Source organism: Rosa chinensis, chromosome 5 (assembly GCF_002994745.2).
Source record: "Rosa chinensis cultivar Old Blush chromosome 5, RchiOBHm-V2, whole genome shotgun sequence".
Classification (NCBI taxonomy): Eukaryota; Viridiplantae; Streptophyta; class Magnoliopsida; order Rosales; family Rosaceae; genus Rosa; species Rosa chinensis.
In genome coordinates, this window is record NC_037092.1 from 84639016 (window position 1) to 84652509 (window position 13494).

Consider the following 13494-nt stretch of genomic DNA (forward strand, 5'->3'; position numbering starts at 1 on the left):
ATTCCTTTTATAGGTGAAGGAAGCCATCTCCTTTACATTTTCTTAGATGTGGGACTCAAAGTTACTATTCTAGTCTAGAAAAGCATATTGTGGAGGCAACTTGGCAAGGCCGGAAAGGTGGCTTCCTGGCGACGGATTTGTGACTTCCGGATACCGTAGCGTAGCTTGAACATAGGGCTACAAGATGCAAGTAGCGGTTGGGCCTCACCATAGCTTGTGGGTGTCCCAAAGAGCGTGTTACTTATGCTTGGTGAGATAGCAAACTAGTCTTGGTAGTAGAGGTATCTACAATATAATTTGGTTATGGACGGTTACTGTTTGCGAGGAGAAATGGACGAGGCGAGACATGTTTTTGATCTAATTAATGGTTAGGAAGGGACCTATGGTTAATGTTTATAGTTGTAACATATTGATAAACGGATATTGCAAGAAGAAAAAGATTGGTGAGGCCAAGAAAGTTTTTAAGGAAATGCGTTGTAGGGAACTTATTCCTAATACCGTTACTTTTAACACTCTTATTGACGGTTTTTGTAAAGCGGGGAGAATACGAGAAGCAGAAGAGCTGTTCTCTGAGATGCAAGGTTGTGGCCAACTTCCAGATGTTCAAACTTTTTCTGTTTTACTTGATGCCCTATGCAGTAGCCAACAAGTTTCTACGGCATTAGAATTGCTTAATGAGATGGAAGCCAACAAATTGGAACTAGACGTTGTAGTTTACACTGTTGTTATTGCTGGTTTGTGTAAAGCTGGAAACATTGAATCTGCAAGAGCTGTCTTCCCTGGTTTATCATCAAAAGGAGTTCAGCCAAATGTGAGGACATTTAATGTAATGATATGTGGACTCTGTAACAGAGGCCTATTTATTGAAGCAGAAAAGTTGCTGGGAGAGATGCGAGAGAAGGGCTGTTCTCCAGATGGTTGGACCTATAACATCATTATCCGAGGGTTGTTAAATAACAATGAGACATCATGGGCTATGAAATTTATTGAAGAAATGGTAGAGTTGCGTTTCTCTGCAGATACATTAACTACGGAACTGATAGTTTGCTTATTGTCCAAGGATATAGTAGATCCGGGTTTGTTGCCGTTGTTAAAAGATTCATCATGAAGTTAATCAGAATATTTGTGTCTGAGGTACCAGTGCAGGGGGCGGCCATGGAAAAATTTAGAACATTAGGATGTATTTTCATTTGTTTTTCTTTTGTTCAAAAGAATGTAATTTTGGTATTTTCTGTCTCTTTCTGCATACCTTCTATTTGGTTTTGAGATGCATAGGAGTTTTGGCAACTACATATTTACATAGCATGGCACTAGACCGAAAACTGGTCTATGTCTTCTTCTATAAAGAGCGACTTGAGCATAAAGTTGTGGCGATTTCTGAGTACAGTTATCTGCAGTCATTAAGCTGATCTCTTAATTTAGGCTTTTGTATCTGTAGAAACCATTCCTTTCACTCTTACTTCATTTAGGCATGTTTGTATTTTTTTGTTCTCATGTACCTGAATCTTTTCATCTAAGAGTTGAGTAGTGCCAGAGTGACTATATATTTCTAAGACATTGGGATATGACAGTTATATATTCTTCATTTGAGCAATGGTGGGAAAGGGCAGCTGTAGAAGGAGAAGCAGAAAACATAAAGAACAATGGTAGTTCGAATTCCAGGGTTCAACAGCATTATTCAAGTCTTTCATTGGAAGCGAGATATTATACACCAAACAAAAATATTACCATCATTGTTATTTCCATTTCTCTGTTTTCTAAACACACATTATTCTTAATGAATCATAGTGATGTCTCATGATTATCATCAATTAAAGACAAAGAAAAGTACAACTTACATAATCAAAAACAAGATAAATAAGCACAATAAGCTCTAGCTCGTACTTGCTGTAAATTTTTGATAGCGACGCAAACCAAATAGGTTTCAGGTTGCTCTGTTATATGGGGATGGACATGGTGGAACATGTATTTCCACTACTCCTTCAAGCATCTGCACAACCTTCCCCATTGCGGGTCGAAGAGATGGATCTTCTTGAATACACCAAAGAGCAATCTTGACAGTCTCTTTCAGCTTTATTTTACCATCCAAGGCATCGACTTCGTGATCTAGAACCAACTCTAATACTCCTCCTTGATAGCAATCATAAACCCAATCAGTTAAAATTGCTTTCTCTTCACAGTTGTTTTCCATATCAACACTTTTCCTGCAGCAAATGATCTCTAGCAGTACAACGCCAAAGCTATACACATCAACTTTGGTAGTGATTGCCATGTTCCTAAACCACTCAGGTGCAACATACCCTTTTGTCCCTTTAATGGTAGTGTGCGTCTTGCTCTGATTCGTCATCATAAGTTTTGCCAAGCCAAAATCAGAGATCCGGGCATTGCAATGATCATCCAGAAGTATGTTCTGAGGCTTTATATCACAATGGATGATTTGGGTGGTGCACTCTTCATGCAAGTACAGAAGCCCTCTAGCAACACCATAGGCAATTTCCATTCGTTGCCTCCAACTGGGTTTCTCATCACCAAAAATGAAGCTTGCTAACGTGCCATTGCTCAAGAATTCATACACTAGTAATCGCTGCTGTCCCTCATCACAATATCCAACCAGGTGAACCAGATTCTTGTGATGTGTCTTGCCAATTATGTTAAGTTCCGTCTTGAATTCCTTGTCACCATCTTCTATCACACGTTTGAGCTTCTTGACTGCCACCTCGACACCTGATCCAACTTGTATTATCCCTTTGTAAACAACTCCAAAAGAACCCTTTCCTAATTCTTCATTGAATCCATTTGTAGCTTCTTCAAGCTCTTTGTGACTAAACGAACGCAAATTTGTTTCCAAATCACTATGTGTAAACTTTGCAGGTTTCTTCTGGAGACGGAAGAAAAATCTGAAACAAACTGCAGCACCAAACATAAAATTAAGAGAGATGGAGGTAAACAGAAGAATTGATTCCACAGGCACCGAAGTGGTCCGGATCTTCTTCTTATTATCTGAACCTGGCATCTTAGGAACTTGTGGAGTTGAATTATCCTTCCTGAATTTGATGAAGGTCTTTGCATTAAGACTACTGTCTTCTCTCCCATATTTGAGAGGTAACTTCTTTTTCCAACAGGTTTCATTGCTATAACTAGCAACATCACACAAACAATCTTGGAAGCAAGATTGACTGCATGTGTCAGCAGTAGAAGCATACAAGTGCTCATAACCAGAGGTATTCCAATCAGTATTTGTTAGCACCTGAACATCAAACAGATCTTTTGAATAACTAAGCTCATTGTCACAGTCTTGTCTGAAATCTGGATTGCAGGTCCCGTACGGGTCGTTTGGATCAAGTAAAGAGTATCCTCTTGGGCATTCACAGGTTGGCCTCTTATCTGCTTTCAAAGTGCAGATACTGTTGTCCCCACAGACACTGGGTCCTGAACGAACTTTTTGGCAAATATTAGGTGGCTCTGACCAAAGAGGTTTCCAGCTTACATTGCCAACATAAGGCTTTGGGAGGAAATATTGAGCCAAAACCCCATCAAAGTTGAGAGTTGACCGGAGATAGTAGTCCCATGCTGGGCGTTCCTCCTCTGTGAACTTATAATATCTACCATTCACTCGCGGAATATAGAAGTTGCCTGACTCATTGAAAACCAGATGTTTACCTTCACTATCTGGAACAGTCCCCTTGGTAGTTTCAGTAGAATAAAAAGGTTTTTCGGCACTAAACACAAGATTCCCATCGTCTTGAAAATCTATCTGAAAGCGTCCTCTCGCATAGTTAGTCTCTGATTGTCGAGAAGAAAGTCTCCCTTGTTGAAGGAATATCGATTTAGTGTGCCTTATCAAACTAGGAGTAGCAATAGGAGAGAAGGTTCTAGATTTCCCAATCCTACACGGATTGGTATTCCTTGTAACATTAGAACTAGCACTTTGTAATCCCTATATATAGGGCTCCTATTCTCAATAATAAGAACACATCTCTCTCATCAATCTCTCTCAAATACATTATACTTAAACACGTTATCAGCACGACTCTAACCACAAAACAGAAAACCAAAACTCATTCACAAAGCAGCCCCTAGCCCGAGCTAGCCGAGCCTTCGCTGCAGCCCGAGCACCCGTGTGCTTGCAACCTTGCACAGCAGCCCCTGCTGCCCCCTCCCTGCAGCCCTGCGTTCCAGCCTGCTGCCACCGAAGCATACCTGCTGCGCAAACAAGCCAACGCACACCCACTGCATCTTTTTCCCGTTCCTGTGCACATCCGTCTTCTTGCAAGCCTCGAAACGTCTAGTTCGGAAGCTCAGATCGAAAAACTTTCTTCATCAAAGTTGTTCGTCTCTGTCTCTTCCATCTAACCTCCGAATTTCAGCCTTATCGGAGTCATATTGAGATCTGTACACCAATCGAGGTACAAGCTGTTCAGAACAGAATCTGCTCCGAATTTTCACCAAGTAAGTATTCAAAAGAGTAAGTTTTGAAGTTCCTATAATTCGAAATTTAAATATTTCTTCTTTTCTCGGGGACTTGAAAACCTCCCTTCTTCTACATCCCACCTTTCTTATAACGTGGGTTCGATTCTTGAAAAGCGGAATCGTGGGGATTCACGCAATTAACGAACTAAGAGCGTTCGTAAGACTTCGGACTAAGAGCGTCCGTAAGCATCGATTAACGACCATATAAACATCATTGTTTCGGTCTAATCCAATTATTCTTGGAAATCGATTTCTTGGTAGCATAGCTCGGAAATCTTATTTAGTTTTCGTGGAAGCATTGACTCCGAAACTAACTTGTTTTTGTTTCATCTTTCTGGATGTCAAACACAAACAAACTCGATTTTGTTCCATTGGATTTTGCAGGCAAAAGGTACTTAATTTGGGTCACTGATGTCGAGATCCACCTCATTGCCCGTGATTTATTGCATACAATCCAAGAGCTTTGTCCTATAGAAACAGCTCCAGACCCTCAAACTGAGAAAGATAATTCCAAGGCACTTGCCTTCATGAAACGTCACATGGATAGTGACCTACAGTTTGAGTTCATAAATGAGGATAGCGCCATAAAGCTTTGGCATGCGCTTCGCGAACGATATGGCAATGTTCGTGACTCCATACTTCCGAATATAGAAGCAGAATGGAAACATCTTCGCTTTTCTGAATTTGACACTGTCATGCAATTTTATTCGGAAGCTCTCAGCATCAGAGCAATGATGCGTCTCTGTGGAAAAACAATCACAGAAGACCAATTGATTGAGAAAACCCTCAATACCTTCCCTGTCTATGCTATGAGGTCCTCTGACTTATTCCGGACTCATGTAAATGCAAGACGGATCACAAGTTTCCAACATCTTATTGCAGCTATGGCCACTGCTGAAAGACATGGCAATGAACTTGTGAAAAGAGAAATTGATAGGCTTCAAGATAGCTATCAAGAGCATCGTCCTATGGCTAGAGAAAGTCGCCATCGACGTCATGATCCATACGATCGAAATGCTCAAGAAGGTAATCGCTCAAGGCGACAATCCCACGACCGTAGGAGGCGTGATTTTGAGGGAAATAGGGTTGGAAACCATGGAACCAACGTTGGCCATGGGCACCACTTTCCAACGCCACCAGTCCTAGGGACTATGCATATTGCGCCAATGCGCCTCAATCAAGGGAGAATCCTCTTTATGGTGTCTATTTCTGATATGGAACGTCTGATCAATGGACCTGAATTTGCAATGTACCTACGAAGGTAGTCGCATCATGGTGATCAAGACTTCGAGTTCACAAAGACTTTAAATCTGGCGATGAAGACAAAATACCGCAGATTTTTATTTATAGTCTTTTATTTTTCCAAGAATTATGTCATGGCAATTATGCCTTAAATCAATTTGATTTTTATATTGGATTAGATTATGGTCACGAAACTTTGGTGTCATCATTGGATATTATTAATAAAGTATCGATTTATTTTATCTCATGTCGTAGACATGTTTTTCGAACTTTATTATTTTAAAGATATAAGAGCCAATGGTTTTCATGTGGAAACACATTGTGAGAATGGACAAGAGTTCCTTTGCATCACCTCTAATGACTACGGACATAAACGAGTATTAGAGAAACTTATGTGTCGCTCTAGTGGGTTGTATGCAACCACTATTCGAGTCATTGAATCCAACCATGTCATGAGAGATGATTTATGGGATTCCGACACGTATAGGCTTTGGCACGACCGTTTGGGACACCCAGGTCGTGACATGATGATCCGTATATTAAAGACTTCACACGGACATCCCTTTTTCAGAACAAAAGGAAGTAAAACTCGAAATTTGGATCAAGGAGGAGCACCTGCGCCTCACGGTGCCTTCCCCCTTCAAGTCCGGCCACCACTAGCCGGCGCCGCCATCCCCCTGCGGCTCAAGGGTGGCTTTGACGCCACCTCTGCTCCTCTGACTCAAATTTCGACTTCTAAAGTCCATTGTGACTTCATGGCTCAACCAAAATCCTCATTGGTTATTTCTGGAGCCCATCATTCGTTCTGCAAAGCCTGCTCTTTAGCAAAGTTAGGATCGAGACCATCCTATGCAAAGGACACCAAAGAAAATATACCATTCTTGCAAAGAATCCAAGGTGATATTTGTGGACCTATTCAAACCACCATGCGGACCATTTAGATATTTTATGGTGTTGGTTGATGCATCGACACGCTGGTCACATGTCATGCTATTGTCCACAAGGAACGCTGCATTTGCTAAACTCCTAGCACAAATAATTAAGTTACGGGCTCACCACCCTGATCATCCCATTAAGTCTATAAGATTAGACAATGCTGGGGAGTTTACATCAAAGACTTTTGATGATTATTGCATGTCCATTGGGATTGATGTTGAACATCCTGTTCCTCATGTTCATACCCAAAATGGTCTCGCAGAAGCCACCATTAAACGACTACAAATGGTTGCTCGAGCATTGGTGATGCGCACCAATCTCCCTATTTCTGCTTGGGGCTATGCAATATTGCATGCAGCTGTGCTTATTCGTCTGAGGCCCACTGCCACTCAACCCTTCTCTGCGTCCCAGATGGTTACTGGGTATGAGCCTGATGTCTCACACTTACGCATATTTGGGTGTGCAGTCTATGTGCCTATTGCGCCGCCACAGCGCACCAAAATGGGTCCTCAAAGACGATTAGGCCTTTATGTTGGATATGATTCTCCAACGATTATCCGCTCCATAGAACCCTTGACAGGCGATCTCTTTACCGCTAGATTTGCGGATTGTCACTTCGATGAGACAGTCTTCCCGTCGTTAGGGGGAGATAAGAACATCAATGTTCAACAGGAACGACAGGAATTGTCGTGGTCTGTCCCCACTCTGTCTCATCTTGATCCCCGAACCGCACAGTCAGAAATTGAAGTGCGGAGAATTCTCGATCTTCAGAACGTAGCAGATTCGATGCCTGATGCGTTTTCTGATATCGCTAAAGTGACGAGATCACACATACCTGCTACAAATGTGCCTGCAAGGATTGATGTCCCTAAAAGTAGAGGACATGACGCCAACTCAAGAATGCATGAGCATGGCGCCAACGTCCCATCTCTCAATGATGGTGACGTTGTGGCTAGGCCCACGGCTCCCGCCAAGAAGCGCGGGAGGCCCATAGGTTCGATGGATTCTCGCCCAAGAAAGAAAGCGAGTTCGGCACAAAATAATCCATTAATCATCAATGTAAATAATCCATCTCATGAGAATATTCAGGATTATGGTTATGTCCAAGAGACATCATTGGGGGACGCTCCAATGTCAGAACCAACTCCAGAGAATAGAGAGATCTCCATAAATTACACTAGTGTACATGAGATGATGGATAGAAATTCTATGGCGATTGATGATGCATTTGCATATCATATTGCAAAAGGAATCATAGAATATGATGATATCGAACCTCGCTCTGTTGAAGAATGTCAACGAAGAGCAGATTGGCCTAAATGGAAAGATGCGATCCAGGCTGAATTAGATTCACTAACAAAGAGACAGGTATTTGGGCCTGTAACGCAGACACCCCCAAATGTAAAGCCTGTTGGCCATAAATGGGTCTTTGTTAGAAAGCGTAATGAGAAAAATGAGGTTGTTAGATACAAAGCTATTCTTGTGGCGCAAGGTTTCTCACAACGCCCTGGAATTGACTACGAGGAGACATATTCTCCCGTAATGGACGTTATAACGTTCCGCTACCTTGTCAGTTTGGTAGTTTCCGAAAAACTTGACATGCAGCTTATGGATGTGGTTACAGCATATCTCTATGGGGATCTAGATTCAGAGATATATATGAAGGTTCCAGATGGACTTCAATTACCCAAATCAAGTGGCTCTAAACCACGGAGCGCGTTTTCAATAAGATTAAAACGCTCACTATATGGATTAAAACAATCCGGACGGATGTGGTATAACCGTCTAAGTGACTACTTGATTGGGAAGGGATATATTAACAATGAAATATGCCCATGCGTGTTCATTAAAAGAACAAGTTCCGGATTTGCAATCGTAGCAGTTTATGTCGATGACATGAACCTAATTGGAACTCTAGATGAGTTGAAGGAAACTGCTAAATACTTGAAATCCGAATTTGAGATGAAAGATCTTGGGAAAACACGGTTTTGTCTCGGTTTAGAACTCGAGCACCGTAGTGATGGAATCTTGATCCATCAGTCTGCATATACTCAGGCGCTTTAATGAAGATAAAGCAAAGCCTACGAGTACTCCCATGATGGGCCGTAGTCTTGAGCCCGGAAAAGATCCGTTTCGTCCAAGGGATGAGGACGAAGAACCATTAGAGGCCGAGGTGCCCTATTTGAGTGCAATAGGCGCATTATTGTACTTAGCTCAATGCACAAGACCGGATATCTCATTCGCAGTGAACTTGTTAGCTCGACATAGCTCTGCGCCAACACGCCGCCATTGGATTGGTATAAAGACAATCTTTCGATACCTAAGAGGTACGATTGATATGGGCCTATTCTATCCCTACAGAGAGAAAAGGAATGACGGAAAATTGGGATTGGACCCCAAAAGGCAAAACGCCCCCGTCCATGGAATGGCCGCCGGCCATGTTGCCGCCGCCGGCGCCGCCACCGCTCATGGTGGCCGGCGTTCTCCTATCTCCCTCCATCAAAACGACAATGATGTCTTGATGGGTTTTGCTGATGCAGGGTACCTCTCTGACCCTCACAAAGGTCGCTCCCAAACTGGTTATGTCTTTACCATGGGAAGCACTGCGATATCTTGGAGGTCTACAAAACAGACCCTTGTTGCTACTTCCTCAAATCATGCAGAGATTATTGCTCTACATGAAGCTGTACGTGAATGTGTATGGCTAAGGTCTGTAATTCGACACATTCAAGGAAGTTGTGGTTTGAAGTCTACCACAAATGAACCTACATGCATTTATGAGGATAATGCAGCTTGTATTGAACAAATGAAGTTAGGTTTCATCAAGGGCGACAACACCAAGCATATATCGCCTAAGTTCTTTTATAATCAGCAACAACAATCACTTCTAAAGATTGAAGTGAATCAAATCCGATCAGAGGATAATGTAGCGGACTTATTCACTAAGTCGTTACCTAAATCCACCTTCGAGAAACATGTGAAGAGCATCGGATTGAGAAAGTTATCCGAACTCCCACGATTATAGCAATCAGGGGGAGATATCGACATCAGGGGAGTTATGATGTCTACATGTTCGATCTCGAAGAGTGAAGGACGTGTTGTGCTCTTTTTGTCCTTCGACCAGGGTTATTTTTATCCCACAGGGTTTTTGTTACCTGGCAAGGTTTTTAACGAGGCAACGGATGAAGCGTCACCACCAAGTTTGAAGCGGCACAAGGGGGAGTGTTGAAGGAATATCGATTTAGTGTGCCTTATCAAACTAGGAGTAGCAATAGGAGAGAAGGTTCTAGATTTCCCAATCCTACACGGATTGGTATTCCTTGTAACATTAGAACTAGCACTTTGTAATCCCTATATATAGGGCTCCTATTCTCAATAATAAGAACACATCTCTCTCATCAATCTCTCTCAAATACATTATACTTAAACATCCCTCCTTTTTCTAATATTTGCCCAGGCAACATGGTATCAGTAGGATTCTTGAACGTCTCCCATAACTTTTCTGACTTCTCATTTTCCAGCACAAAGTTACCGGCATCATTCATAACCCCATGAGCAACAAAGCCAGCAATGGTTAGATCAGATTTCCATAGCTGTTCACCCTGAGGAGTTGTCAGCACTAATCCACTGCTGGAAGTCAAGTTCACAATTGATTCCTTAGGTGCAGGCGTATCTCCATTTGCGTACCAAACTATGGTTCTGTCTGGTATCTTGGCAAACCATATAGAAAGCAGGAAACTATCACTGTTTTCAACTTGCTGAAATCCAAAAGCAAATTCACCAGATGGAGAAATCCATGAGGAGTTGCCTGCTGCAGAGAGAGAATCACCGACTACTATGCTACCATTAGTTTGGGACAACACAGAAACTGGTTGGAGAAACAGTAAGGAAAGCAAAAGCAACCATCCAGTAAAAGCCATTGCCATTTGCTAGCACCAAAGTGGTTCAGCAATTGCAGTTTAAACAAGAAACAAAATTAGAATGATGGAAAACTTGGGTCACATACAGATAGTAAGATTTCTAGGCTGACTCTTGACTTTGACACATATTTACTTCAACAAAGACGAGTGGCAGAACCGCCAGGAGTTCGACACTATGGGGACGTCAGTATAAGCATGTGCTTAGCTGTCCTCCACCTTTTCTGAATTGATGAAAGACCCCTCGGACTTCAAACACATCTCCCCTCCACCCTTGAGGAAGATTCAAGAAATAATGAAATGTGCTCTCCTTGAGAGATTTCATCAAACATCTTGCCCTTTTTTCTTGACAGAAAATTTGAAAAACATCACTGTGAATGTTGCATCTTCACTAAAAAATAATGTGTGTTGTAAAACGATAGTAAAAAAATTTGAGAGAGGGAGAGTTTAGACACCAAGAATAAAGTATGAGAAATGGAGTGATTCTATTCATCTCACAATGAGGTTTATATAGGAGTACCTCAGGTTTACAAAAGGTAACTATTTAACGATTACATCAATCACTCATCTGATTGCAATCAATCAATCGCTAATTATAGTCTGTTAATCACCAATCAATCTTAATTGGCGTATATCATGCAACACTAATCACTATTACATGAATAGCCACATTAATATTTACAACACTCCCCCTTGGATATTCCATGTCAATAGTGTTGCCCCTGCTATGCGCTTCTAAGTTGCCTCGTCAAAAACCTTGCCAAGTAATAAAAACCCTGTGGGAAAAAACAACCTTGGTCGAAGGAGAAAAAGAGCACAACGCGCTTGAGTGTGGAGTAGCAGTATCACAGCTTCAGAAATAGGTGGAGTCTTCTTATCAGCACCATAAGTAGGTAGTATGTCTACGAGAGTGATGCATTAGAATTGCTACACCAAAACCTTGCCCGGTAAACCCAGTGGGAGAAACCTGTGGTCGAAGGAAAAAGATGAGCAAATGCATATATATGTCGAATCAAAGCATCTTCTGGATGCAGTAAGTGGGGTGACCATGCTAAAGATGTGCCTCGTCAAAACCTTGCCAGGTAACAAAACCTAGTGGGACAAAATAACCCTGGACGAAGGACAAAAAGAGTACACAATGGTCAAACGAGTATGCTTCAGGATACTCCCCCTGATTTCGACTCCCCCTGAAAATTACATGTTAGGTAATTCAAATAGTTTACGTAGACCAATACCTTAGACATGCTTCTGGAATGTAGACTGTGGTAGTGACTTGGTGAAAAGGTCTGCACGATTGTCTTCAAATCAAATCTGCTTAACTTCAATCTTCTGATGCTCCTGTTGTTGCTAATTGAAGGAGGACTTCTGTACAATATGTTTGGTGTTGTCTCATTTGATGAAACTTGTCTTTATCTGCTCTATGTAAGCAGCATTATCCTCGTAGATAATGGTTGGTTCATCAGTGGTAGAATGCAGTCCACATGTGCTTCGAACATGCTTTATAACGGCTTTTAGCCATGTACATTCACATACTGTTTCGTGAAGAGCTAGTATCTCAGCATGATTCTAAAAGGTAGCAACAAGTGTATATTTCGTAGACCTCCAAGAAATTGCAGTATTCCCAATGGTAAAGACATAACCAGTTTGGGAACGTGCCTTGTGCGGGTCTGATAGATAGTCTATATCAGCAAATCCAACAAGGCGAACATCATTCTGAGGATCAAGGGGGTTTGGTCCATTCCTTGATTCATAGGGATAGAATAAGCCCATATCCGCCGTACCTCTAAAGTAGCGAAAAATGTATTTTATGCCATTCCAGTGGCAGCGTGTTGGCGCAGAGCTATATCTAGCTAACAAGTTCACATCGAATGAGATGTCCTGTCTAGGGCATTAAGCCAAGTACAATAATGCGCCTATTGCACTTAGATATGGGACTTCTGGCACCAATATCTCTTCGTTATCATCTGCAGGACGATTCGATTCTCTCTAGACTTCAGACGACCATGGGTGTGCTTGCTTTTATCCTCATTAAAGCATCTTAACATCTTTTGGATGTAATTTGGTTGATGGACCAAAATTTCATCTGCACTGTGCTCGGGCTTCAGGTCGAGACAATAGTTTGTTCTCTCAAGGCCTTTCACCTCAAATTCCAACTTCAGGTGCTTTGCGGTTTCCTTGATCTCTTCAAGAGTACAATCATATTCATGTCATTGACATAGACTGCCACAATTCCAAACTAGGAACTTGTTTCCTTAATAAACACGCATGGGCATAGTTTATTATTTACATATCCCATCCCGATTAAATATTCACTTAGACGGTTATACCACCTCCGTCTGGATTGTTTCAATCCATAAAGTGAACGCCTCAAAACTAATGAAGAGCGTGTTCCGTGGTCTAGAACTATTTGCATCGGGTATATTAAGTCCTTCAAGTACTTTTATGTATATCTCTGTATCGTGATCCCCATAGAGATAAGTTACGACCACATTCATAAGCTGCATATTCAGTTTTTCGGAAACTACCAAACTGATAAGGTAACGGAACGTTATGACGTCCATTACGGGAGAATACGCCTCCTCGTAATCAATCACAGGGCGTTGAGAAAATTCTTGCGTCACTAGACGAGCCTTGTGTATCACAATCTCGTTTTTCTCATTACGCTTCCTTACAAATACCCATTTAAATTCTACGGGTTTAACATGGGAAAGTGTAGGAACAACAGGTCCAAACACCTTTCTCTTTGTCAAGGAATCTAATTTGACCTGGATTGCTTATTTCCTTTTCGGCCAGTCGTCTCTTCATTGAATCTGATCAACAAAGCAAGGTTCGAGGTCATCGCATATTATAGTTTCGGTGGCCACCGCAAATACTAATATATCATCGATGGTAATCTCAACCCGATTCCAAATCTCACTAAATTTACCGA

At 41.7% G+C, this 13494-nt stretch overlaps 2 protein-coding genes across 2 annotated transcripts; one reads left to right on the forward strand and one right to left on the reverse strand.

Moving 5' to 3' along the window:
- Window positions 1-364: 364 nt before the first annotated feature.
- LOC112164323 (pentatricopeptide repeat-containing protein At3g22470, mitochondrial) lies at window positions 365-1108 on the forward strand. The gene has a single exon (XM_024300537.1). It carries the CDS (start codon window positions 365-367, stop codon window positions 1106-1108), a length of 744 nt encoding a protein of 247 aa, XP_024156305.1.
- A 665-nt stretch (window positions 1109-1773) lies between these two features.
- Window positions 1774-10897, reverse strand: LOC112164324 (G-type lectin S-receptor-like serine/threonine-protein kinase RLK1). The gene is made up of 2 exons (XM_024300538.2): window positions 10078-10897; window positions 1774-3803 (listed from the first exon to the last, which is right to left on the reverse strand). Exons 1-2 carry the CDS (start codon window positions 10572-10574, stop codon window positions 1925-1927), a joined length of 2376 nt encoding a protein of 791 aa, XP_024156306.1. The 5' UTR covers window positions 10575-10897; the 3' UTR covers window positions 1774-1924.
- Between the last annotated feature and the right edge of the window lie 2597 nt (window positions 10898-13494).

Bases quoted from the DNA above. Each gene is read 5' to 3' on its own strand.
- LOC112164323 (XM_024300537.1), top strand. From the start codon at position 365: ATGGTTAGGAAGGGACCTATGGTTAATGTTTATAGTTGTAACATATTG.
- LOC112164324 (XM_024300538.2), bottom strand. From the start codon at position 10,574: ATGGCAATGGCTTTTACTGGATGGTTGCTTTTGCTTTCCTTACTGTTT. The intron at 3,804-10,077 runs GTTTAAGTATAA...TCAACAAGGGAG, and splicing joins ATATTAGAAAAAGGAGGGAT to ACTTTCTTCTCGACAATCAG.